This window comes from Tyto alba, unplaced genomic scaffold (assembly GCF_018691265.1).
Source record: "Tyto alba isolate M040663 unplaced genomic scaffold, T.alba_DEE_v4.0 Super-Scaffold_10, whole genome shotgun sequence".
Classification (NCBI taxonomy): domain Eukaryota; kingdom Metazoa; phylum Chordata; class Aves; order Strigiformes; family Tytonidae; genus Tyto; species Tyto alba.
The window spans coordinates 20,438,171-20,466,035 of record NW_024881262.1 but is presented as its reverse complement, the minus strand read 5'-3'; the positions used below and the strand labels follow the sequence as shown (position 1 = coordinate 20,466,035).

At 39.8% G+C, this 27,865-nt stretch overlaps 1 protein-coding gene across 1 annotated transcript; it reads right to left on the bottom strand.

Annotated features, from left to right (window-relative positions):
• On the bottom strand, window positions 1-27,865 carry WDFY1 (WD repeat and FYVE domain containing 1). Its single transcript, XM_042800438.1, has 12 exons — window positions 27,658-27,865; window positions 19,750-19,817; window positions 17,996-18,069; window positions 16,747-16,801; window positions 15,237-15,387; window positions 12,422-12,534; window positions 9,739-9,865; window positions 8,034-8,139; window positions 5,645-5,746; window positions 4,762-4,892; window positions 3,646-3,754; window positions 1-2,924 (listed from the first exon to the last, which is right to left on the bottom strand). Exons 1-12 carry the CDS (start codon window positions 27,792-27,794, stop codon window positions 2,865-2,867), a joined length of 1,233 nt encoding a protein of 410 aa, XP_042656372.1. The 5' UTR covers window positions 27,795-27,865; the 3' UTR covers window positions 1-2,864.

Below are 27,865 nucleotides of genomic sequence, written 5' to 3'. Positions count from 1 at the left end.
TGAATATCAAGAAATATTTTATTGTACATGTAATCAAAGTTTAAAAAACAGACAAGGAGGAGCAAGGGACAGATTTATCTAGCATCTCTTAACTATGCAGGGCACAGAAATACGACTAGTAAAGAATTAGCACATATTAGTACCCTTTGCTCCCCTTCCCTGCCTCAATGAAGGAGGTTATACAAGCGAGATTAGTAATGCTTCAAATCAAGACTTCTCAGTAATTGCACACTTGAGCTGACATAGTTGAAATATGTTCAGTTTCATGAGAGTATGTGCCTTCAAAATAGTTGTTTATAAACAAAGCACTATCTCTTTAGTGGTTTGTAAGCATTACTCATTCAACATCAAGAGTATACTTAAATGACTAATGATTTAGCAGCCATAATTGTCTTGTTATATCTGAACTGACACTATCTTTGAGTATATCAATTATAGAAAATAGATTCCTTAGGTTTAACAATATGTAGTTGAGAATATATTATCTAGTGGCAAAACCATAATGTAAAGAAGCAGAGGAAGTAGTCACAGGGAAGGGGGAAGCTGCATGCTGAACAAGGGGCACATTGACTAATCAGAACTAAAAAAGCTGAAGCTCAGGAGTGCTAGCTGCAAAGGAGTTACACCTCAGTATCATCGGTGTACGTTTCGGTACATCTGGTTTGAAAAATATGCTATTCATCCCACATCTACATCAATCTCCCAGCTTAACTCATGACGCTAGATCCTCCTTACCTACTACAGCAGGATATTAAACAGTTCTAGCAATGTAACTCATGTTCTGCCTTACATGCTGCAAGGAAGAATGCTTCCATTTTCTTCCAAAGCCAGATAGGAAGAAGTCTGAAAGTGAACGCAGAGCATTATCAAGGCTTATTCACCTCTTCAATCACGCAGTTTCCTTCCTAATTTACAAGGATGAAGGCCTTCAGAGCAGAAAACTGCAACTTTTTCCAGTACAAGCTGATATTCTCTCAATAGTTTAGAAATAAGCCTTCAAAAAAACGTTAAGCTATACAGAATGTAGCAAGGGATGAATCAAATCAGTGTGACAAGTGCTAAATCCCAAATTGAAGGCAAGACAAGTTTGGGATTCCCACAAGAGAGGGCCCAATCTTCAATGGCCCAATAAGCCTAGCAAATTAAAAGACTCCACAAAACTTCCAGAGAAGGCCCATGGAAAGGTAGACAAAGTCAGGTCCAAAATAACAGTAACTAACATATTCCGGATTCTAATGTCCTTTGGAGACTTGTCAGCTTTTTGGCTTAAAACGCAAGTGAATCATGACATATTAACACCACCATGATCCTCATCTACTTCAGCCTACAGCATGGTCCAATGCAGATTATTAGTGTCAAGTTACACACCTAGGACTTGAATTCACTAACACTCATAGCACCACGTGATCATTGCTGTAAATAAAGACAGTCTAATCCTTAAGTCCTCTGCCAGAAAGAGCCTATTAACTCTGACAGTTGTGCAACACCAACTATTCCGGGCCAGATGACCTACCCACGTTTTTTGTCCTCACACACACATATCTGTTTTCAGAAAAAAAAAAAAAAAAATCTAACAGCTCTAAGCTTAAACTCTGTGACATATTACCTTAGATTTCAAAGTTTCAAAATAAGTTCTCCTTTACAGTGTTCAAATGTAGGAAATTCACACAACTGACAGACCAATTTATTGACAATATCTCACTAGTTATTTCCTGTATCTGCCACCTGCACAGTCATAAAAGCCTCCCAGCTCTTCTTCATAGTTCTCAGCTTTGTAACAGGAAAGGATCAATATAGATATCTCAGGATTAAGAGACCTAGGTGCAGGGAAAAAAGCAGCTGTTCTGTACCTCAGTAATTATTGCTCAGTATTTACCTGCTTTAAGCAACACCAAGGCAGTATTTGAATTTATGCTGCACTTTAGCAGAGACAGGTTCCCTACTATTAAAGAAACATCAGCCTTTCCACAGGAAAAAGTCTCTCAAATTTAGCTGGCCATTTTTTCTTATCCATTACATTTAACAAGGCCGATTTGCTTAGCTTCCCATTCTAACAGCATTATAGAGTTGTCAAAGTATATGGCTCATACCTACAACCTGTCTTTAAGGTAGGGTATCTGGGCTGCACATTTTCGTAAGAACTAGAGAAGTTTATTAGCTGTGCTAAAACACTATTTAAAGAGCCCAGAATTGTTCAAAGACTCACCAGCTACCTAAACAGAACAGTTGTCCCACAAAAGTGATTTCACTAATAACTGAACTTGAAGACAAACACTACAAGAAAGCCAATAAAGGAAATCTTGTGTGATCAAAGGTTCTCTTACTATCTCACCTGAAAGAAGCTACCTGCCACTTTGAAATATCTCCTCCTTCCATAGAAATAACTAACATACCTTTCGGAGGCAGTTTAGACACTGACTACTCAGAAGTATTTCTGTGGAACTGCTTTTTGGAAGAGAGAATAAGTTATTTTACTATTTGCACAAATTGAACTTACTACACTCATTTTACTCCAGTAATGTTTTAGCTACAAGGTATCTGTACAAGATATATCAGCAGAGATAGCACATTGTTAACACTACATATGTAAACCGAGAAACAACAGGTCCTTTCATCAAGGTGTCATATTGCAGGTAAGCCATTTTACGTTAGTCCAAGAGGCTGCGAAACTGCACTTCCGCACCGAGGAGATTCCTGGTGAGCCCAACAGAAAAGCCGTGCTCTACAAAGGTGACTGTCCATCCTGGAACAGCGGCAGGAGAAGAATCAAGCAACCAGTGTTTGCGGTAATATTCTTAAGAAGGATTCCATTCATTCGGTGCATATTGCTGTACATAAGGTGCATAAACCTGTCAGGTATGAGATCAGCGTGAAGAGAAGCCAGTTGCAAGGCTGCAACCAACTACTGGCGTCATGTCCCAGATCTGGAAAAAAATATTGTGGAGAATTACACAGTATTATTATAAAACCTAAGAGGTATTTCTGTAAGAGGCATAGAAGCAAACATAAAGACCTCCATGGACACAAGGTAACAAATCCTGTTTAAACTACAAGTGAGGAAAATGTCATAAAGAGTTATACCAGCCTTACAACCCAAAAGCTAAACTTAGGGCTCAACAGTCTTCCAGCAGTTCTCTGTAGGTCTGTTTTAAAAACTGCTATGCAGTTTGTTACGAACATGCTTACAGAAAAACAGGGACAGACTGAAACAGTCTCAGTTCTGACACACATGTAGAGCTTAAGCACAGCAAGATTTTACGTCAGTCTGATTTCCATGTCACTGTCTCATAACCAGGGCTTTTAGGGACAATGCTCCAAGAAGCCAAGTTGCTCAGAGTAAAGGAAGCTTGCATGTTTCATCATGCCTGTGACTTTAAGGCCACTGGCAGATTCTCCTACAGCTGATGCTTGCTTTGTTTAACCAGAGGACACCAACAGTAACCAGTTCTGACAGCTAGACTCCATACAGTGGAGCTACAGGTCATTTCCTCATTCAGCTGCAGGAAGAACGGTCTGCAACAAATATGATTCTTCCTGCCCGTAACAGTTAGCTTTGTAGCAACAGTTGTCAGAAAGAAAAAAAGTATATGCAAACATTAGCTCTCTATTAAATATCTCTAATGCAGGAAACAGGCACATGAGTACCTTCACAATCCGGTCGCTTCCACAAGTCACCATTAGCCCTCTGGAGATGTCCATGGACATGTGTGAAATGTTGTGTTTTCCTTCATGAAAGGTTGCCAAGGAAGTACGACTGCGTGAGAACAATTCAAATGAAAGCCAACCATCAGATGAAGCTCAATGGCATCACTATAGTAGTGCAAAATAAACTCACAAGAATATTAAGTTGCTCAAGTACTAATAAATCAGTCCTGAGAACTGCAGTGCCATATTGAAGTTGACAGAGTTAAACTAGCAAGTCATGCCAAGGCATCGCCTGTGTAGTTACACAAGCATGACATTTCCTGGTCTTCTGCAGTCTGACTGTTAATAATACTAGAGCAGAAGTGGAACACTCCATTAGTAAATAATTCTACTCTTGGTTATGAAGTCAAGCTCAGCTACATTTTTTTCCTGCTGGCCATAGTGAGTCAACTAGGGCACAGCACCTCCTCTTTTCAAAAAAAACACAAACAACCAACCCCACCAACTAAGAACAACGAGAACAACAACCCAAACACCCCCAAAATTGGCATCTGATCACTGTGGTCCTTTAGCACTCCAGGTGTCCAAGAAGGTGACAAAACAGTGAACAGTGGTGTTCATATCAAGATAAAAAGGGGGTTGGTTCATTGCTAAGAAGAGTTTAATGAGACAGGAAATAATGTTTAACCCAATTTGCTTGCATGGGGAAAATAAGGTTGAGCTGTGAAGAACATTCCCATAGAAACATGTTTCGGTAAGTGTACATGAACTGATGCATATACATCCTGGCAGCTGTGACACATTGTCAGGCACCCATTTAGGAATATTAAATGCAATCAATACCCTTTACCTGAACAGAAATCTCGAGACAAATGTTTCAACTCTAGATCTGGGCTCAGTGAATAAAAAAATTGTAGTACCACATCTGATCCAAAATAGCTTGCAGAGCCAGTTCAGGGATATCTGCCACTGTAGTGCTTTGAGTGCCCAAGGCAAAGGTGGCCTATTAGCTACAGAAACATGCCAAGCTGACTCTTTGCCTTGTGTGTGGATGTGGAGCAAACACAAGTGCTTCTGCACCTTGTTAGTATTACTTTAATACTCCTTAATACTCACTCTTCATCCTTGATTGACTCAAAACAGGAATCACAGACACGGACCTGGAACTCAAATCCCATGATTGGGTAACTTGACCGTTTGGTACTGCACTTGCCACACACTGCTTGTCCACATTTTCTGCAATGATGCTTCACATCGGAAGAGGAAAAGAAACAACAATAATCACTATATTGTGTCACTTGATCACCTTACCAAGCGTTCACTGCACAACAACAAAGCAGCTTCTGTTTTGCAACCTGTTGGGAAGCAACCTGTTAGGAAGTCTTCTGCTACTTCAACCAAAGACCAAGGATTCTTGGTCAACAGTCATCTTGGCCATTAATGGGTTTACCTCCATATTCTCCCTGTCCATCCTCTTATTTTGCAAGCTCCTTCTGGGAGCAGGGGAAAAAGAGGGCTGAACAAGCAATTAGGGAAACCTCAGTCTAAGAAAGCCAGAAACAGATGAGCGTTTTGGTGCCTGTTCAGTCCCTCCAAAAAGAAAGCTATCTGGGAAGCTTTCACATTCTCGCCCAGTAAGAGCAGGGCCATCACTGCTTCACTGAACTAAGTACACTACAACATGTTAGGCTGCAATTTGCTCAGTTATACGGCACTGTGTGCCACAACACTTGAAGATTAGCTGTCCACAGCTACAGTGCATAGAAACATTAAGAGAAATCCAACAGAGCACTCCTAGCACAGCCTGCTTTGCCACATAGTAGGTGTTTGATGCAACACTTTCATAGAATTGCCTAAAAGCTGTGACTTCTCAATAAACCCTCACTTCAAAACAGCAAAAATATTAACAGTTTAAAAGATCTAACAGCTTTAGTGGTTTTCTGTTTGCATTTTGCTTAAGTGCTGAAGTACAGCTAAGCACCCAAACCAACGATCTCACCTGTCTTAACCCTAATGTCTTTGTGTCCCACATTTGCTTTATATTCCAGAAGAATGGTTGTTCACATTTCTGACAGGAATCACTTTCTAGCCATTGAGGAGCCTACAAAAGAGCAAGAGATGCAAGCAATTAGAAATATTTTTCCTCATATGACAGCCAAGGAAGTTTGTGTTAAGAACTCAAAGTTAAGCTTTACTTGGAAAGATGCCCTGTTTCAGCTCTGGACATTACAATGATAGATTGCCTAGGGTATAGTACATGGAAAGTTTAACACAAAAAACCCCAAACCCAAGACTAGCGTTTAGTTACCTACACACCTCCTATAATTTTTAAGCCCACAGCAGTATATCATGATACTGTCCTGATAAGAAAACTAATTCAAACATCTAAATTATTAAACCTGCTGCAGGCATTCAAAGACTGCTCTTGTTGCCTAGATGGTTTTTAAGGGCTCGTGTAATCCAAGTTGTAGAAACTATGGGGCAGTCATCCCCTCTAAGAGTGGTCCAGAAGTAAACATCTTTTCTGCTTCCCTAGGATTGTAGTTTGAAAGAATTAAAAACTCATCTGCATTTTCCATCCTGCCCACATCTTCATTAAGTATCCCTGCACACACCCACATATTTTTCCTGACATAAATGGATTAGGCTAAATGAAAATTTGGCTTTCAAACATTTAAACACTCTCAGACACTTTAACTGAGCATCCTTGTAAGGGATAGAAACAGAGGCACAATATTTTTAGTACATAGGCTTCAATTAGAACATATGTATTCTATACAACTTTATCTATCTAATGGGGGAGTCTCCCTGAAACCCAACAGAAGAAAACCTGGAACAACAAAGAAGCTTTTCTCCTCAGTGCACTTACATCCATTGTTGATAGTAATAGAACAATAATATTGTCAGTTGCACTACCATGTCATTTTTATTTATTATTTATTTATTAATACCAGATGTTCAGTTCCTACATCTTCAGCTTTGATTGCATCCCCTTCCTTCCTCCATGACAGGGGAAAACACTGTAAAGGGCAGTAAAAAGTCCGGGGTGGGGAGGAGAGGAAATGAGTCACCTCTCCAGTAAGTGAGATGTTCCATACTGCTTCTTTCAGTTACTTACAATAGCAGTCTTCACTTAATAGCATGTGAGAAGACAATCCACTTCCTGGTTCTCTTCAGCAAAAATTCAGGATATTGTCCTATGTTTTTCATTTTCATTTCAGGCATTAAATAGGAGGTAAAAACCTGCCAGCACTACTACCAACATGTATTTGGAACTACTCAAGATCAACAGTAGACTCCTCCTAATCAAAAAAGTCTGTCTTCTATTCTTATGTGCATTAACACATATTTGGAGATACCCTATACCATGATTTGCTAGCTAACACTTCAGAGGCAGTATGATCATCATTCTTTAAACATTTAGTTTCTTTCCTTTTGGATTGGGCTTGATTATGTTTTACCCATAAGTTCTGAGACATCACAGCTGTTTTAAGTTAACCATATTATTTAAACTGTATTAAAACTGTCTATTATTTAGAAGATCCCTTGATTATTGCATGCAGATCCAGAAGGTAAATGGCCACATCTTATTTTCCCAATCGTAGAAGTCAATTCCTCGCAACTACAAAATTTCATAACATCACAGAAGTTCTGAAGAGAGATCATCATGCTGAAAATATTAGGAGCATCACATACAGCATTCGGTGTATTTAAGGTTACAGCTCAACACATGTCAGAAAACAGTTCTTCATTATGACACTCGCCTTTAAGGAAAAGCAACAGGGCAAGGAAGGCTGAGCCTCTGTGGGTGCAACCAAAACTACCTCCTTTAATTATGGTTTAACCAAAGACAGTAGTAATATACATCTTTTCAGCTCCTATGATGGATATGAACTGATGCAGAAATAATGTGCAAGGGAGGCTCAGTTGCAATGTACTAAGGTCTTTACAAAAAATGTTCGCATGGCAACTGAATCTCTGGATTCTGAACTGCATCTCAAAACCAGCATCTCCCTTCTTTACCTGCTTTGACATGAGTTCAGAACTTATTTCAAGACTGTTGAAGCACATTCCATTGGTTTCTTTACTACAAAAGCTTGCCTGCTTTAGAGTGTTCCAGCAGCAAGGGCTGTAGTCATTCCAGTGAAACTGTTGTCTCATTCAGAGAAAACTCTAAGCAGCACCAAACCTGTCCTGGGAATCCATCTACTACAATGCAGTATGGACAGCCACTAGAACAGAGCAGGTTTTAATAATATCACTCGGTCTTAAAGTTTCAGGCAATGTGAGGAGAACAGTCTGCAGAACTGACTAAGCAAAGCTCCATCAGCCTCTGAAAAGAGAGAAAAAAAGAAAAAAAAAGTCTTTGGCCTAGGACATGATCTTACCTCTTCTCGGCTGATATCCATGTTCCAAACAGCAATTCCCCCATCAGCTGAACAAGATACCAGCTGCCGTGTCAGCTGGATGTAACAGATAGCCTGCACCTTGTCACTGCAAAACAGGTAGAACACTATTTACCCATAGGTATTTAAACACAGCTTAGTTTCACAGCAAACCCTGATTTATCCTTAAAGCTATCTAAGAAGCCGAAACTTATTTCCAAACGCTTTGCTAAGTCTAAGTGAAACTATGAAGATGAGTGAACAGATGCTGTCACCTAAGCACTACCCTAGCATCAGGATGTTGCCTAGAACAGTCTTCTTACAGGCTGACCAGAATACCAGAGGTACAGTTCCCTGCTAACATTTGCTGTCAGTAAGCACTGACAGTCAGCTGAATGTCAACTGGCTCAGAGTGTGCGTGCAAATACTCTGTGTTGGCAAAGACAGCCAGTTATCAAAACACAGACAATGGGAAAAATGAAGAGAAATTTTTGTTTAAAGATACAACTAGGAAGCAGACAGAGCTTCCACATTTGCTAACAAATCATAGTAAGTCTGTAGCTGCAAAACAAAACATGCACTCACCAATAAGACAGTTTAATCCTAAATAAAGTCATGGCAAAATAAAAGTCTACCCTAAGAAATTAAACAAAAGATCTCAATGGTATTAGGCTGCTTTGAAACATCTAAATTGAATTTTAAAAGCCATTCTGCTTTCAGAAGAACTTACTTTCCCATTCAGTATGAAGTTTGATGCTAAGTGTGATGTTTGAAGAGAAACTAACAGTGTTATAAGTCTTCACCAGGACACATGATGCAGCAGTAACAGCAGTATAAAGTCCTCCAGTCACTGACTTCAGTTCCTTTTTTGTAACCAGTACTCTATTATTAGTTCTTTAGCCATAAAACTAAATCCTCAAGATTTAACAAGAGTTCTAGGGCTAAGGCTATCAGTCTTGATCAAAGGTGGATGGAGGCATCTATGGAATTAGACAAGAGGAGAATGCACTATACAAATACATCTTTAAACATAAACAAGATCTCTACTACCACCGCATTTCTAAGTAGAATATATCTTCAGTGGTGAACTGCCTATCAGACTGAATTAAGGCCCTAGATTTTAAAATGGCAGCTAGCGTTGTGTCTCTGTAAAAATAAAGAGTTGATTAAATATAACTAACTACCTAGTCCACAGAGCAGTGGAGATGTGACATGCTTTTCTGAAGTTGAGGGACCACCTCTGTAATTTAGCCAATCAGTTTATCATCTCACTGATAGAAAGAGACCGAGAACAGGAACATACTGAAGCTTATTCTACATAGGTGCACAAACATGCTTACACATTAGGTTTCTAGCCCCACCCTCAGTGGGTATTTACAGGCAACTCAGTGAAGTATTTACAATACAGAAGCATGCAACTTTTACATAAAGCCCAAGCAAGATGACTTAGGATTTTAACCCACCTCTTTCTATAGCCTACTTTTATGTTATGTTCTCAATACGCATGGTTTAGAAGTATCAAACATAAGCAAAAAAGATTAATCAGTAATGCTGATTATTCTTCTTCCCCCTCGAAGTCCTCAGGGTTCTGCAAAAAATTTTTCTCTCCAATACTCAAAGATTCAAATATCCTGCCATGGTACTTAGTCTTCCCGGGACTCTGTGTTCATTATAGAACATGTCAGAAAAATAAGACACCATTACGTACTGATGGCCTTGGAGCAGCAGTGTTCGCCCCTTTCTTCCACCAATATCCCACATGATAATGCTGTGATCAGAGGCACCTGAGAAGAGCAGTCGTTGAACAGGATCCCACCACAGGGAAGTAATACTTCCTAGGAAAGAATATTCTGCAGTTAGATCTAAGGGAGCCACTTCAACACAGTGATGCTCTTCTGGGTCATTAAAGCAAAACCTGAGGTACTCCCTTTCTACAGTAATAGATATTGAAAGCCTTAAGGCAAAGGACAGCGTGCAACAGCAAGATACAGTCCTGCTAGAGAGGCAAAGAGCATTTGACAACAGAACAAAACATCCCTAAGATTAGATAGAAAGCATAAGCCAGAAAGTTCCAGTTGCTAGCTTTCTGCCCCTTGTATTTAGGGAGTTGGTAGGCTGCTATGCAATCTTTGGAAGATGAAAAGTACCCAAACTTGCCAAGCATAAACTAGTATCTACAATACAATAAGGTGGTTGGTCAGTGGTTGCAGAACAGCACACAGTATTCACAGGTAAACCAACTCCTTTACATAACAGTTTACAACCTTAAAATAGTTGGAATAAGAAACTATGTGACAGTTTCACTGCTGTTAGCAAATCTGGCCACTACATACTAAATTACAAAACTGGATTTCAGAAGGTCCAACCTGGCTTTGCACCTCATTAGTCACATATAGAAAGAAATGAGTCATCTGGCAGTAGCAGTCTTATACTAAACCCCTATGCATGGTAACGTAAGCAGAAGACTAAAGAAGTAATTTTGTCATTCGTGCCGCCTATAGTTTTGAAGTTACAGGAATATTTTATTCCCTTACAGACATCCTTCTCTTTAAAGCATCCTTCCATTGCCCAGTTGTCATTAAAAGCCTTGTTAGACTGAAAGCAAGATGGATGGTAATTACAGCACAAATCAGTTCTTTCCAGCTCTCTGGAGAGCAGTGAGCATCTGCACCATAAAAGGTAGTTCAAGTATTATCTCAGCATTACTCAGAGTAGGCTGTTAAATATGGAGAATTCTGGAAGCTGACTGTTGAAGGACAAGCTCTGAAACCATCTAAACTGCAGAGCAAACACTGCTTGCTTATGAAGCCGCAGTAAAGCAGGAGCTAGAAAGGAAACAAGATGAAGTCACACTTTTGAAGTCTGGCAAACACAGCTGCACAGAGAAGAACTAGATGCCATTAATGTTTAGAGTTACCAGGACTTAAGAATATTACACAACTACTGTGGAGGAAAAAAGGTTACACATCATCTGTCTTGTTTTTAAAAAGAAAAAGGGGGGGGGGGGGGGGGAGAAATATGAAGTAGCTACTATTACACCAACTGAAGAAAAACTGTTTCTGCCCCTCAGATTTAATCATCTTTTATACTAGATCAATTCTTGTTTTGAGGATCACAATCCCCTTAGGGAACTTTTATATAAGTTAAAGTTGTCTGCTATGCAAATGCTCAGCACTGCTGAAGTCGGTGCTCAACAGATAGAATCCACACTATGTAGTGCTGTGTCGAGATGTACTGCTTTCAGACTAACAATAATATATACCAAGGAGTTGCATTTGAACAGACTAGTGAAAAAGCACACAGGGGTAAAGGAGTCTCTAGGCCCTTAAAAATTATTTTGCTCTTAACTGAAACAATCTCTAATTCTGCTTGAAAGCAGAAGTAGCATTTATCATTTGAAAATCTCAACTTGCCTCCTGCATTTGAGACCAGCTTTATCATTTTACAGTCATCTGTAAATCAGGAGTCTACCCAGCTTTAACCAAGTCTACTCTATACTTACAGCTATTAAGCAAGTTAGCCTTTTCCAGTGGGTCAGACACTCATAACCCAGTAACTCACTCCTACCCAAACACAAACTAGTAAGCTGATTTGAAAGCTGCCAGTACCACATGGGAACAGGTATTAAGTTTTGTTTATTTCTCTCAGCATGTTATTAAATTACAGAGTCTTCTGTGATTTGCATTCTTGCCTTACTCATTACAGCAGACAGTGGCTCCATATCATGTTACAGACTATTTGATTCTTCATCTGATATAAGGACTTCAGCTATACTACAGAGGATGAAGCATTTGTCTTTGACTAGATGGTTTTGATTCTAAAAGGCTCTCTAGATTTCTTGCAAACAGCTCAGTTCCAGCTACACATAGGAAACTGAACTAGAGACTTATAAAGACTAATCAGAACAGCAAAGTCTCCATCAGGAAGAATTAAATGGCTTTTTGGAATCTAGACTGGGGGTTGCTAAATGTTCTTTAGTTATTATTATAGTACTACCAGGTGTCCAGAACAAACAAAAAGGCAAACCAAAACAAAAAACCCCCACAGTCTCATCCTTTCTTTTTGATGTTAAGGAGACTAAAGTTTTCAAAGGTGGCCATCTAGTGGCTAACTTGTGTTTAATCAAATGCATATGTTTATTTTTCATCTGTAATAAAAATACCTGTCAGTATTTATAATGCTAAGATTTCCCCTCAGCAAGAATGCATCTGATGTTCAAGAGATAGTAATATGCACAGCTCTGCACAGCTTTTGATAACTACTATCATGCACTACTTGTTTAGCTAACATATATCCTTAAGAGGTTGATATCCAACTGAATGTCTTACCTCGATTTACAAAGAGGTACTATAGTCTGGGTCAGCTGGAATTAAGAGGAAGAGTTACTTTACCTTCATGCCCTTTGAGTGTTGTGATAACTGAGCATGTATTCTGCTCAAGCTTCAGGAGAGTGATCTGTCCAGAATAATCACCAACAAATGCATGTCGAGTTTCATGATCATATCTGAATGCCAGTCAAGGAGAAGCCTCATTCGCTCTTAAGAGTATTTTATGGGACTGAAACAGATAGCACAACTGTCAGCTACAGAGTCTGAACAAATTGGAAAAAAACATTTTAATATGTCAGATAAATATTTACATAACTGCTTCTAAGGGGGGTTGGAGACTGCAACCGTTAAACCTTTTTCATTCCTCTTTTCCTCACACTTCCCCTACATATGCAAGTAAAACAGTATGGAAAATAAGTGAGAAAAGTTTTAGAAAGCCACTGGAGAAGCCATGAGATAATCCATTCCCTAGTTTAAGGCAAGCCAAGTAGATTTAGACCGTATCTAGCGGATATTTACAGCACATGCTCATGATCTACAAGAGATGCCAGAACTCCTCAGGCTACTTGCTGCAGTGCAGAGCTACCATTAGGAGCACCTCACTGGACGGCATTCACTCTTACCTAGTATCTGCTCCTACCAATTCTTAGTTTTCTAGCATGTTATACTAGTTGATGCCCCCAGGATAGGAAACTAAGATTGAAGGATGGTGACTCTCCACAGCTAGTTTACCTTATAGTGGAAGTATACTCTCAATGTTTTAGCTACTGAGAAGGTGAGACCATCTAATTTCTTATTCTGTTTTCTGCACTTTCAACTCTATTGATGCAGGTCCTTGAGTGTGGTATTGCAGACCAAACTGTATTTCAGAAAGGATTCTGTCATTTAACACTGACATAAAAGCCACACCACATCCTAAAATGTGATCTATGGTGGCATTTTTGGCAAAAGCATTATATAACAGTTTTCTGATATTCAGTTTTTGTCACCATGTTAACTACTGTCTCCAGAAATTAAAGCATAGCAAGCTAGGTGGGACTACGTCATTTGCCACCTTTATATGACTTTTGATATTCAGGATATAAGCAAGAGCTATGAAAAACCCATACAGCTGATACCACATAATCCAAGAGTTGTGTATAAACTCACCTGTTCTCCTGGAGTCACACACCACCACAAAGAGCAGCTAGGCAAAGTAGCCTATTCTATGCAATTGAAAAGACTAACTTTAAAACATCAGTGTACCAAAAAGCCCACCACATTAAGTGAAAAAGCAGAAATTTTATCATCTGATGACATTCTGGAATCTCTTAAGCCTTCAGAATCTTGAGATAAACACTTCACTTTCAACAAATCCACTACGTCCCTGAACACGTGATACTTTCTTCATCTTGGAAGTTCAGGCTAGCATTAGCCTCATTAATCCAGTAAAGAATAGGCACTCTGCTGTGTTTTTCAGAAGCTTACACATAGGATCATTAACAAATAACTCCTAAGGAACCTCCTGATAGGGAGACCAAGCACCTAGTACACACACCAGAAAGCTAGTTCTTCCAAACACACGTCCAAAGGCAGGATCAATTACAATGCATTTTCAAATGCCATGGTATTCAGTGGAAATGTATTTTTATCTTGATATAAAAGGTCACCATCTTTTCTCCACTTTCATAATAAACTATTTCATTATTTGCAAGTGTTAGATATAGAACTCAATGAATTCAAATAGTGAGGCTCAGATGCACCAGACTGTTCTGTGAGCTAGTCTCCTAACACACACCCCCCAGTATTAACCCAGTTCTGTGCTGCATTCAGCTGAGGTGAGCTGTACATGAAATGCTTTGTGGTACACAATGCCCCTGAACTCTAAAACAAGGATAGCAAGAAAGAGCAACGGTACAACAATGCAAACCCATCTGCTCTTCAGTCAGTAAGGCAGGGTCTGCATAGATGGGAGACCTCAGAAAGTTAGACAGGCTGCTGGCAACCAAGCAGTTAGCTTTCCTCCCAGTTTCTTAGCGCTGCACAGCTATATAGCAATTCTAGAGAAGTCTTTATTTTTTTCAAGAGATGCAGTTGACCTCTTTCTGGTTTTGAATCATGCCACTTCTACAACATTACTGCCATTAATTCTCATACACCAACCAGTACCTCCAATTACTGTCCAGGCAAATCCGAACTGCCATCATTAACAAGTGCTAAAAAAAACAGTTTTAGAATTTAAAGTATTTAACTCATGCTCAAAATATTTTATATATGAACTACATTTTAAGCTACTGGGTAAGTCTTTTACATAGGATAAAGAATGCCCTGAAATACTAACAGCTGAATAGACAACCAGAGGTCTTAAGCTACAAATGCTACAGTTAAATGCAGTTTGCAGGAAAGCAAATTGCACACAAACAAAATACTAGTAGTAATGAATAAAGTTTCAGTGTACCCCATAGCTTAAAGATAGAAAAGATTAACATGAGCAAAGACGAAAAATTAAAGCAGTTCAAAGGGTTTTCATGATGTTTTATGCTCTAGGACTCAAATGCACACTGGCATCTGTTGAATAAAGTGACTTGCCTAGGAAGTATACAGGCCAGGTTATAGATACAGTTACTAGTCCCTTCCACAAGATGTTACAGACAAACACCTCAAAATTAGAAACTAGTACACACTGCAATTTCTGTAAGTCAAGGTTACAACATCCCCTTCTACTACCTAATAACAGCTATCTGAAACAAAAGTAGTCAACACCTAATCAGAATAAGGGTTTGCAGACTTGCAAGACACCTCAACTCTAGATTTTTACATGAAAAGGAGGAAACAAGTTGAGCTAAAGGAACAAAGTACTCTTCTAGTTTCAGGGTAGCAATCATTTTTCAAAGGATACTGTAGACATGAAGCCCAAGAGGTGAAATAATGTCTCCCCAGCATACTCCCGCTCCTGGTGCACATCCAGCTGATACACTTGTCATGACCAGTGCTGATGACCCACTCTGATGTCAGGCAGAAAGTAATAGCAGATACTCGATTCTGATGAGCTGTGGGAAGAAAAAGATTGTGGCTAGTTCTTCCTAAAAATCAAAGTGATGTGTTCTTATGTTCTAATTCAGAAACACAGGTTGAAGAGGATATCTAAGCAATTCCCCAGGGAGACGTTTTTACCATATTATTATACTTGCCTCTAGGCTGAACTAAAAGGTTACCATTGTTCAGTTTGGAGTTTGCCTTCTGAATACCTTTAGTGAAACAAACATGTTAGCTAATTTAAGCCTTTCTCCCACAGAGAGAGAAGTGAGGTCAGCCCAGATATCCAAGATGCTCCAGTTAAGGAGCAAGCAAACCCTCAGCTTCCTCTAGTTAGGCCAGGACTTCTGGGGAGTAATGTAACACATCTGAAAACTTTAATTGCTTTCTTTAAGTGCCTACTTTCCTGACCCCAGGAGAGCTATGCTCAGATTCGTGCTTTTAAGCACCTGGAAGTGTATCTAGTCCACAGCATTCAAACTGCTACCTGTGACAGCAACCAAACCCCACTCAGCTTTGTTTAGAATGCTTCCACTAAGCAAGAAGTTACATGAGCATTAGAAAGAAGCCCCATCTGTCACCCAAGATGCAAGTACTTCCCTTGACTGAGTTGTCAAATAATCTTCCTTAAGATACAGGGGTGTTTTGTTGCTTTAAGAACAAGGTCTTTTTCTTCTAAGCAAGAACGTTGCTTCTATCAGTGTCAGGGAGTCCTAAGACAAAATGCACTTTGTTTTGCTACATAATCTGTAGTCTTTAAGAGTCTCCTTCAGGCCTTTCACATTAATATTCCATTTTTTACCAGCAATTGAGTTCCGTATTTCTTTTAAGAATCTGCAGACAAATGCTGAAATTCGCATCTCCATAAATATTAGAACAATTCCTATTCCCTATGTACCCAAAAAATAAGAATTTTTTTCATCCCTATTGCTCTCCTAAGATGACAGCGAAGGCAAGGACTCTTACCTTCATCTAGAAGTAACCAAGCCAAGTGATTACAGAAAGTAAGGATGGATATTACCAATACCAAAGTGCATCTTTAGAAAGCTCTTACCCTAACATTCATGCACTCTAACTACTCCACTTGAAGAGCAAAATCCGAACTCACTAGTTCTGGCTCATTACACTCGCAGGCTGATGATGTGCTGAACTTAATGATAATGACTGCAACTCAGACTCAGCTGACTGAGGATTACTCAATAACACAACATTTATCTTAGGGCAGTTATCCCCAACTAAGTGACAACTAGAAGGTCAGTCAGATTTAAAGCATATTTGGACTTGATTAATCTGTGATGGTGTCCAGTTTCCCAAGCTTTTTAGATGCCTCCCCTTCACACAAATGTTAGTGTAGACACTGGTTAACAGTTTACCTGGATAGGTCTTCACAAAGTTCATCTTATTAAAGTCCTCTGAAATATGAAACTCCTAAAAGCAAAAGGGAACCATTAGAAAAGATACTGCAGTGACATATGCAATATTGATACCCAAAAAGGAGCAGTAATCTCACAGGTCAAAATTTGCATAGCAGCAAAATATCTCACTAAAAACTCAGGTTCTCAGGCTAGAGCACAGCACACTGACACACCAGTTGTAAATTAAAGTTATTAGCTACATTTTCAACAGGGAGCTTCCTTTCAGAACCAAGTTTGCTGAAGGGAGATTATTGGAAGAGGTATGATCTCATTTGTCCCCAGCAGGAACAAAAAAAACTACCTTGTAGTATTTAGGATTTAAGGATCTGAGACTTCATAGTGGACAGATACTTAAATAAGAGTACTCTCTATTTGATCCATCAAGCTTACTGAAATTTTAAAAGTCTCAACTTACAATTTCAAGTAGTTATCACTAGAATCATTATTCTGTGTAGTTTTGTGTAGGCTATTAACAGTAATTATCAGTAGAATCACTATTTGTGACACTCATGCAGTACCCTAGCTCCTTATAGGACTGTGATTATTTTGACCTTATTTTCACACAGAAAGAAGACCATTAAACATCTGAGAGTCACAAGATTCACCTCCTTTGCCAAGAAAAGAGGGGAAGAAGACAGACCCACTTTTTGTTTTGCCGTATGTATCTGCCCTCCAGGAAAGTGAGAGCAGTTACAACAAGAGTATTGAAAGAGAGAAGGAAGACCAACCCTGCCTCTTGTAATTTTAGAGTTAGTGTTGACATTTCCATATCATAAAAAGATCTGCAGCAAGAAAATTCAGACATGTGCATGGCAAGGTACAGGCAGATCTGTATTTCTGGCCAGATACAAACCAGCTGCAGTTCACCACCCCTGTCAGTGCACTGCCATGGCACTCTGCCCAGTTTCACATACTCCTCAAAATAATTCCTTGACGAAGTATAATTGTTTGGGCCCACTGCTACATTAATGGCTCAATGACTTCTTGAGGCTTGCTGGCTCACATCTAGCCAGAAGAACCATTGTTTATTTGCAGTCCTCCCATGTACATCTCAGGTGAACTGCCAAGAAGTTCAGCCATTTAATATTAGTTGCATTCCAAAAAGAAGGGAAAGAAAACAGATTATCAACTGCCAACAATACCTGGTGCTCACACACAATCTAAGCAATTCTAATATACATTCTGAAGAAAAGTCACAGCAACTTACCATGATAGCTCCATTATCCTGGCCTACAAATATTCGTCTGCTGTCATGATGATAAGCCATGGCTGAACATGGTGCTGTCAAAAAAAGCAAGTACATTACAGCTATTGAAATAGAAGTATGAGGATACTCATGACTTCTATTAAAACCAATTCTTTCACTCAGAACAGAAAGCTGTTTAGAATTAAGTAGATCGCTAGAAATTAGTCTCCATAGATAACATCCCCAGTAAGACAGTTAAATTCCCATATGTGAAGCTGAGGAAAGGTACCCCAGATATAGCACTATGAACCACATGCAAGCATGACTTCCTGCCACAAGGTGCAACTCATTAAGAGGAATTTTACACAGACTGTAAGCCTAGCTAACAGCAAAAGCACATGCAACTAGTCACATTTAAGAACTTGAGCTCACTAAAATTATCTCAAATGGAGCCTTGAGTTGTATACAAGAACAGTGTTCTGTTCTTTACATGAGGACTGTATCAGAGAGAGCAAGTTGCTAGACAGAAATATGTAATTGCATGTCAACTTCATATGGAATCCTGTCTCAACATATGCAACTTCAAGGAGACTCCTGTTTGAGATTACATACAATCTCTTTTAGCAGAAAACCTCTAAAGACCTACATCCCTTTTTGAAATTAAGAGGTAAAACAGATGTGAAAAGCAATGACAGCAAAATTACAATAAACTGTCATAATGAAAACTTTGCAAAAAAATTTCACTGAAGAATGTACTCATTAAACTTGCGGATTACTAGAATAAGAAGGATACAGTGTTCTAGACTAGTGCTGCCTTCTCCAAAACGCTCAGAAATTGTGGCCTTGAAGGTGTGTTTAAAAATTTAAAGCCAGATGGGACAGTTTGGAATATTACAGTGGTCATACTGCATAAAGACAAGTCCATCCCTTGAAACTACCTACAGGTACACTTAATTTTGTATAAACCTTTTCAGAGCACAATCTGAATAGTCTGTTTATAAAACTGATAAATGGAGTAACTGCTGTAATTTAGACCAACTGTTAGGAAAAAGAAGAAGATTACAGTTGGCGTTTCTAATCTAGATCGTAGGCTATTCAGCCTGCAGCTGAAAAAACAGAACATCAAGAAGTCCAATTCTTTGGTCTTCATTTAACATTTGTATTCAAATTATTGCAGAAATTGTCATTCCAAAGACAATACTTTGTACAACATTTTATTTTGTTGTTGTATTCCCTCTTTTTATATGTGGTATGTGTCTGTAGCAACTCTACACTAAAGAAGTTACAAAGCATCCAGGTTGAGTGATGTTTCAAAACCAAAAAAGCACACTGACACTGAAGATCTACTCCACAATGAAGCTGCTACTCAGTATTGCTTTCTTAGTAATCTAAATGCTGGGAAAAAAAAAAAAAATAAGAAAAAAAATGCACACCTTGGAAAGCAGAGAATATTCTTATCTCTGAACTTTCAGCTAGTGGTTTGAAAAGCTCACTTATTCAGCAGAGAAGTTATTTGCCAGCATTTGAGACATCTACAGATGCAGATCCACATGGTGATTTACATGCTGAAGGATCTGGTTCGGACAGAATGCTGCCTTAGATCTTATCCACTATGCAGCTAGTTTCAAATTAAAGTCTGAGCCTCAGTTGCTGCAAAGTTCCCAAATTTAAGATCAAGTAAATCCAGCACTTGAGGAAACAGGAAGGAGGTATTTCCACCCACAGCACAGATACAAAACTTGGCCATCATTTACCATCTCCAGCAGTGTACTTACATGACATGGTGTGATAGATGCTGGGCCAGTATTGTCCACTGTCTCTCTTCAGCCATACTCGTATTGTTCTGTGTTGTGGGAAGAGCGGGAAGAAGACAGTTTTAAGTGCATCATCCTTTCCATCTGAACCAGTTCATTGCTTATGTATCAGCTACAATCCTCTTAGCTTTTGCACTACTCAAACATAATAGAGGAACAACCTCTAAATAATTGTACTCCAACAGCACTTTAACATAGCAAGAATAATAGTACTAAGAATAGCCACCCTTGGATTCTGAAGAGTTTTCTTCAAAACTAATTATACGTTGAGTTTCAGTATGTATGAAATGCAAATACTATTTCAGCTCACCTCAGAAATTGCTACATCTAATTCCCTCTCCTTGGCTCTGGCTAATTTAAGTCAAATTCAAGTTGCAGGAACTTTCCAGCTTTGACAAAGCAAACCACAGTTTGTTTTACAGCAGATTGTTTGATGTGTTTTTTAGAAAAAAAAAAAATTGCAAATCATATCATTATGGAAGTCTGAACTTTTTTACAGCTTCACTGTACAACTCATCTTCAGCAAGACAGATACTGAATATTAGTAACAGAAGCACTCCATCCTCCAGACCAGCACATGACTGACATCTCCATCCCCAAATATCGATGTATGGATCCACAGAGGATATCATACCTAGTTCAGTATTATTTCCCCTAAGCCATGCCTCTACTCCTCACGTACAAATGCAAAGCACAGACATTAGTAGCACTGTTACTTTGCACTGCTCCTCTGGCCTAAATATGAGCAGGATTGATTAGCTAGTCAAATGGGAATTGAAAGAAGTTGACAGCTTGGACAGCATGCTAAGGCTTTCTGTAAAACAGTTTTTAGTTTGTAACCTTCCAGAATCAGGCCTTGGAAGGAAAGGAAAAACAGTCTTGAGAACATCTAGCATTATACCACTCCCATGACTGTCAAATCCTGGGAGGAGGGATATAAGAGAATCGGCAAGGAAGTGGAAAGTTATTGTCAATTAAAAACATTCCTAGGACAGGCACGTTTGAAGGGAAACTACATCAAAAAGTTAAGAGCACACATGTAGACAGTGCAAAGGTTATTTTAAGTCTACTTGAAATTTCCTCTCCAAACCATTGTTTGCCTTCTTGTTACTGTTTGAATCCAACTTCCTCATTCCTAAATGGAAACCTAAATGATCTGTAAATATGTGTACCTAGAAACACTGTCAAGAGACTTTGTTAAGATGTTTTGTTCTATTTACTTTTAGCTAAAAAAAGGCCTGGTATTTAGAATTGTTTAAGAAAAAAACCTATTGGATAGGTTTGCTAAACTTCATTGACAACAAGAGTTTAACAAAAAAGAGCACAGGAGGGGACTGGTATCTCGTATTAGAACTAGAACTTTTCAGGTTGAAAACATAAAGGCACACTCTAATTTTGTAATCCATTTAAGGGCTTCTCTTTAGAAGATCACTCAAAAATAAAAGCAGACAACACTCACCCTTTATGCATTACTTTTCTAAAACTTTAAATCAATATAGCTGAGTACACATTGCCTCAAAACAATGATTTTCAGCTTCTGAGTCAAGTCACTTTTCCACTGGTTCAGAGGCAAATAAATGCACATTACTCCAATCAATTAAATATTTTGCATTAAGACTGTCTCTTAAAAGCTATCATTTCCTCTTTACAATAATCAAAACTTTCTGACCATGAGGCAGAGTGAACAATTCAGAAGAGCAGTCGCTATTTCTTGGTAACATGAGGAAAGGAAAAAAACAATGCTTCCAAGTCATTCCTATGATGAAAATGCCAATGATAGCATGTGTTATCACCTATGCATTTTTAACGGCTTTTTAATCTGCTTTATAAAGCAGCTCCATCATATTCAAACTGTTCTAAGCATCTCAGATGGTAGCTTCCACCCTCACTAATTCAACTCTTTCCCTGCTAGCCAGAACCACATAATTATTTTTGATATAAAAAGACTAGGAGTTATCGTAGTGATTGAGATCATGCACTGCTGATTTTTCCAAAGTAGACTGTTTCCTCTCAGTATTCTGATCAATTACACTAAACTATGAATTAATATAGAAGAAGCAAAAGATTTGCAGCTTCTCAGCAAATTATTTCCTGGAAGTGTAATTTGTGCACTGATCATCAACAATACAGTCCCTCACTAAAGTTGAGAGTCTAAGCAAATAGCTGCAAGAGTTAGCAAAATTAACTTCTGAAAGCTTCTTATTTTGGTTTAAGTAAGATTTAGGCTTTGTTAACCTTATACTTGCAAAGATAAACTGTTAGACAGCTTTATATCTAATTACACAAAGCTCTGACTGATCAAAATTTGAAGAGATTGTTTCACAGTAGTTAGCAAATAACCCATGCCAAAATCCCACTACTCCTCATTTTTCTCTTCTACAGACCTGTTGTTGTGGTGCATCTCCTTTTGTTAGACAACTTAATTTGTGAAATTCCAGTTCTATCTTAAAGGGCTGAAAAAGTCCTCCAGTAATGCTGCTTCCACAGTCATCTCCCACCATTAAACTGTTTTTTTATATGAACCACCATATCAACCCTAGAGTCTTTAGCCCTCTTCTCAAAACTCTGTCTTTATTTATTTAATGAAGAGGCCTGTGCTCAGTACCTGAGAAGAGCTGGTTACCACTCACCTTTCCTTAAGCATTCCCTGTTAAGGGCCTAGAAAGACACAGGTTGGTTTGACAGCAGTCTCAGTAAGGATGTACAAATATTAAAACTCATTAAGGAGCACTCAGAGACAGATACACAATTTTTAAATTACAGTAGGCTCAGATATCTGAGAGTGGCAGGAAGAAGTAAAACAAGATTTAAAAAGACCTCCAAACTTCCCTAACATTGAGTTTTGAACCAGAAGCTGCTTTCAGCTGGAAAGCATGCACATTTATAGACAAGTGAGTCAAAGGGGGTTTTTTGGTGCCTTTTTTTTTTTTTTTTTTTACATAATATAAAGAAACACATACAAAAGCCATCTGTAAGCAATATTGTGTAGCCTTACCAATTTCTATCTATTTTCATTGTTTTCAATTGATGTTTCTTTTACAGAGTAGCACCCAACAGTAATGGAGAAAAAATCTGGAGTTTGAGAGCAAAGAAAATCCTTCAGTGTTCCAATAGTATTTGTACTCATGCCACATAAGCTGCCCTCTAAAAGCCAAATGCACATATCTCAGGGATAAAGAAGTAATGGAAGATTAGCAGGCAAATCCAAACTTATTAAAATACAGGTACTGCACAGTTACACTAGTCCTGTTCCAAGAACTGGATTTTCCTAACACCTTCAAACCACTAACTTTCCCATCCGAAATCAATCACTACTAACTGTTTTCCTAGCAAGAACAGAAGACTATTTTTCTGGTAGTCAAAATAAAACAGAAGTATTTAGACTGGTATTGACCATGTTCCCAAAACAGCATTACAAATCTGGTTTAATCACAGTGCAATGCAAGCTCAAGGACACAGCTTGCAGTTGATGCTTTTTACTGTATTTCTGCTTACTAAAACATTAGTTTTGACCAATATTTAAGTTCCATAACCGAAAAAAAATAAATATCCTAATATCACAACTTTTGTAGCAATTCTAATAAAATGACAGCTGCTGATGGTCACATTCAGATGCACCAGTAACTCCAGAGATCCTATGGTAAATATAATTTCTTCACCTTGCATTTAGGGTCTTGTACACTATCATCCTTCAGCAACCCCAACTACAGATGGGAAACACTCATCTTTACTTAGTTATTTGTCTGCTGAAAACAAGGATAATAAGGCAAAGTGCAGAGATGTGACTGTATCACAGATCTGTGCAGCCCATACTGGCCTATCTCAGCTCTGAGAAAACACAAGCCAGCCTTGAGCAGACAGATCCAACTCACAGCTGGTACCCGAGCCGGCTGCCCAGGCTGAGGGACACACTGCAACAATTCCAAACACTGTCTTGGAGTCAGAGTCAGGCAAGATGCCCACAGGGACATGGAGTTAATCATCCTTTCTAGGTAAGTTCTGAGAAAGCTTCACAGATGGCAAGTAACCTGCTGAAAAATCAGATTGGGAAAAATAATTCCTGCAGGTATTCTTCCTTTTTTGGTTTCAAATCTTAAAAAAAAAAAAACAACCCTAGATTTTTAATGGTATTCACAGATCTACTATGGCATTTTTTGTATCCTCAAAAAAAAAAAAAAAAACAACAAAACAACCAAACATAAAAACAACCTTTACTTCTCATTCTAGGAAATAAAATTTAAAATAGAAAGAACTACAACTCTTCTAACAAGAGGATAAGCTACAACATTCCTGGAGAATGTTTGTGCACCAATGTTTTTCTCACTACTTAACTTGTAAACACATTCCTCTGACTGGTTATTATGAAATACTTGATAGCCTTAGCTTTATTAAGATGCAATAAAAAATACTTTGGCCCTCCTGTTTTAGTGTACACAGCAGCTCCTTTGCTTCTTGAACTCCGTACTTCTCTTGCTGCTAGCAGCAAAATCAATTCTGCAGTATTAACACCTACACCCCATTTTTAGTAAACAGGAGAGCAGTAAGTTTGGTAACATGTTAAACTGTAGGTGAAGGATCCATGAGTGAGTAGGCTTTGATGTACTGTAGGAGGTATCGCAGATTAAACTTTCAGAAATTGTTGCACTGTATTATCTCTAAAGCTCTAATTGAACTCCCAGAGTAAGGCAGGCTACCCAAATTTAGCCTGGAGTCCAAAGCTTCTCTTAGAAATTTATACACACCAAAGGTGGGTAACAGCCCCTGCTCTCCTTGCACAGGTCTGTATCTGACATCAAAACTTGTCCAGATGAAGATGCAGCTGCACCTTTGGCTCTTATCAACACAGCCTAAGCATGCAGAATGCTAACCTTCAGCATGAAACTAAGGTTAAAGGCTGCCTCTGTCCGCTACAGGCAAGCCTTTACCATGACATGCTGTTCAGGTTTAACTCAAATATGAACTCTTAAAAATTGCCATTTCCTCTTCTGTCCTTCAGGAAGGCACATCAAAACAAACTGAACACAAACACATTAAGATTCAGCCCACACCTGCACCCAAAAAGCCAACTTCATCCTGCACAATACTAAGATACCAGAACAACCACACATAAGAGTGGAATAAAAAGGAAGCTGCTCAGACCCATCCAAAACCTGTTACCTGACATGTACTACAGAAAGTCATTTCCACAGGAAGGGAAGAGACCAACCAAGTCCATCTTTTGATCAAAGCCAGAAAGCATACCTAATACATCCAAGCGTCAGTTTGCTGCAAGCTAGGTACAATTACTACCATGGTTCAACAAGGAGCAGTGTGTACTACTGCTTCAAAGGGTCAAGATTTAAATCCTGCTGCTTTTACACAGGTGTTAGGACAGTGAAGGAAGCTGTTTACCTCTTTACCAGGCAGGAAATTGCATTTTAAACTCCAAGAAACCTAAGTTGCAAAATCAAGCTTTGAAGAGCCAGATGCTGTTCTGTGAAGTCACAAAACTCTTTCCCTCTGTTAGCCAACTTTCAGTGCAAACATTGCACTGCATGATGTCCAGCAATCTAAGAGCATGAAAATATTTAATATGTCAATAGTTAATACTACAGTTTGAGAAGCACATGTGCCTTTTATCTGCTGACCCTGCTAACACAGTAATGAAGGCTTCCAGCACCCTAAACTCCAGCATTCTGGAAGCTGGGATGGAAGACAAAGGTATCTGCCACATGCTAGAAGTTGATGGTATAACCCTTATGATAATACTAACACACTTAGAACACTTCTTTGATGGCCTATTACAACAGGTACCCAATCTGATGACTGCAGAAAATATTTTTGAGAAATAGAAGCCTGACTCCAAGTGTTTCAGAAAAATATTTTCAAATAGCCTTTAAGCAACATAGGGAAATCTTTACCTTCAGTTACCCCAAACTTACAGCATATGTACTTTAGGCTTTTAGAATTCAGTGATGAGTTTTTACTCCAATGCCAATAATTGATGGCTCATCTAAGAATTAAGTGTGCTAATCTTCAGAGAAAAAAAAAAAGGGGGGGAGGGAAGGGGCACAGGGAGGTGGAATTCAATTAGCCACTTTCGAGGACTACTTATCAAGTCTTCCTCTTCCAAATTCAACTACTTCTACTACCTGTTTCCTAAAGAGTTCAACTGGTACTTGAAAACAATTGTTAGCATGCCAATGAACAACAAATTCTTACCACCTCTCCACAGGAAGTGAAGATAGACTAGCACTTTCTGATTTCTCAGAAGTGCTGATAATCAGAGCCAATAAGCGCAGCTGTATCTTCACATTTTTTAATATCAGGTTTATGCTGCCAGGCCACTGAGAAGAATGACAAATTTGAGTGTTTCTACCTGATCTGCATCAAAGCATCATGACACATCCTATAAAATTTTTGTTGTTTCAAAAAAATAAATCTCTGATAAACTTCACTTAAACCAGGACAAGTTCACATCCTTTGCACGTGATCTACTGTCCTCTCCCCCAACGCTTGAATGCCTTGGCTAACAGTAAGATTATAAAGTTAGCATGTGCCGTTGCTAACTGGTCTGTTTGCTCTTTTTGACCTCAAAATAAATGCCAGAAAACCTAGTTTACCTGTTGAGGTAACACCACAGCTCAGATGATTTTCAGCACTCCTACTCTACTGTTTCTCACAAGGTTGGGCTTTTCAAATGAGAATTCATGCAAAAAATTAATACAAATTCTGTTTTAAAAGTTTTATAATATAACAAGAAAATCATCCCCCCACCAAGCTACATTTCAAAGAATGCACTTTCATACTTTAACATGCTTTGAAACACTGACACAGCTTCTGAACAGGAGCTCTTAGGAAGCATCTCCTACTCCTCTTGACATTTAAAAGTCACTTTCCACATAGTACAGGAAATTCCAGCTCTCATCACTACACTGCAGACCCCTCACCTCTCTCCTAGCCAACAGCCCTCTGTGCTATTTGCTTCATCATTTCCACTTTTATTTCATCTGAATAACTGCTTAATGACATTACCAGCTTTTGTGACAATGTTTCACGTGCTATGTGAGCCAGTGCTGAGGAACAGAATTAGTCTCTGAAGACATTTTCCCTTCCAAACAGAAACCACTGTCTTCAGAAGCTCACCACCTCTCCCCGCAGATCTGCCAACTCACTCCCTGAACTGTTTCAGCCAGAATGAAGCAGGTTTGAGACCTTCAAACTGAGCCCCGAGAATGGGCTTGATTTGCCCGAAGCAGCTCGGGGAGCTCCAGCTCTCCTGAGAGACAGGGGAAGCAGTAACCTACCCGCGAGTGATTCAGCCAGCACAGCCGAAGGCAACGGAAAACATATTCCCACATTTTCGGTTCTGCTCACGACCCCTGCAGAACCATTTTGCACACACAAATGAGCTGTACTTTTCCATCTCCTTCGCAGGGGCTGGAAAGCGCGCACTAAGTACAACAGCTCTTCCCCAGCCGCGGGGGAACGCTGCCAGCCCCGCTCCCCGCTGCAGCCGGGCGGGCTGAGCCGCTGCCTCCCTCCAAGAGCGGGACGCCGGCTCACGTTATTTTTCCTCCCTCGAACTGCAACTTCGGTTATTTCCTCATGGCTGCGGGCAGAGACTCACGGCTGCGTGCCTCCTGGCAAAGTTACCGTGTAAAACCCGATTTCCCCCCACCCACCCACCCACCGCTACTCCTCCCCGGCTCAGCCACCTCCCGCCGGGACAGCGCCGCCGCGGCTCCGGGGGGCTCAGCCGCAGCCCCGCACGGAGCGGGGGCCGCCGCGGGAGGGGGGGAGGGCCCTGCCCGGGCCAGCCCCGCGCCGAGCCCCCGCCGGGGGAGCGGGCCCTAAGGGGCCTCACCGCGGCCGGCGACCTCCCCTTACCTGTCCTCGCTGGCCGTGATGACCCCGTCCTCCTTGGGGATGAGGAGCGCGGCGCTCACCACGTCCTGGTGCCCCTCGACCTTGCTGAGGAGGACGGGCCGGCTGCTCTGCGGCCGCGAGTGGATCTCGGCCGCCATGTTGCCGCGGGCCCGGCCCGGCGCCCATCAGCTGACGGCGCGGGGGAAGCCCGCCGGCCGCCGTAACGCTG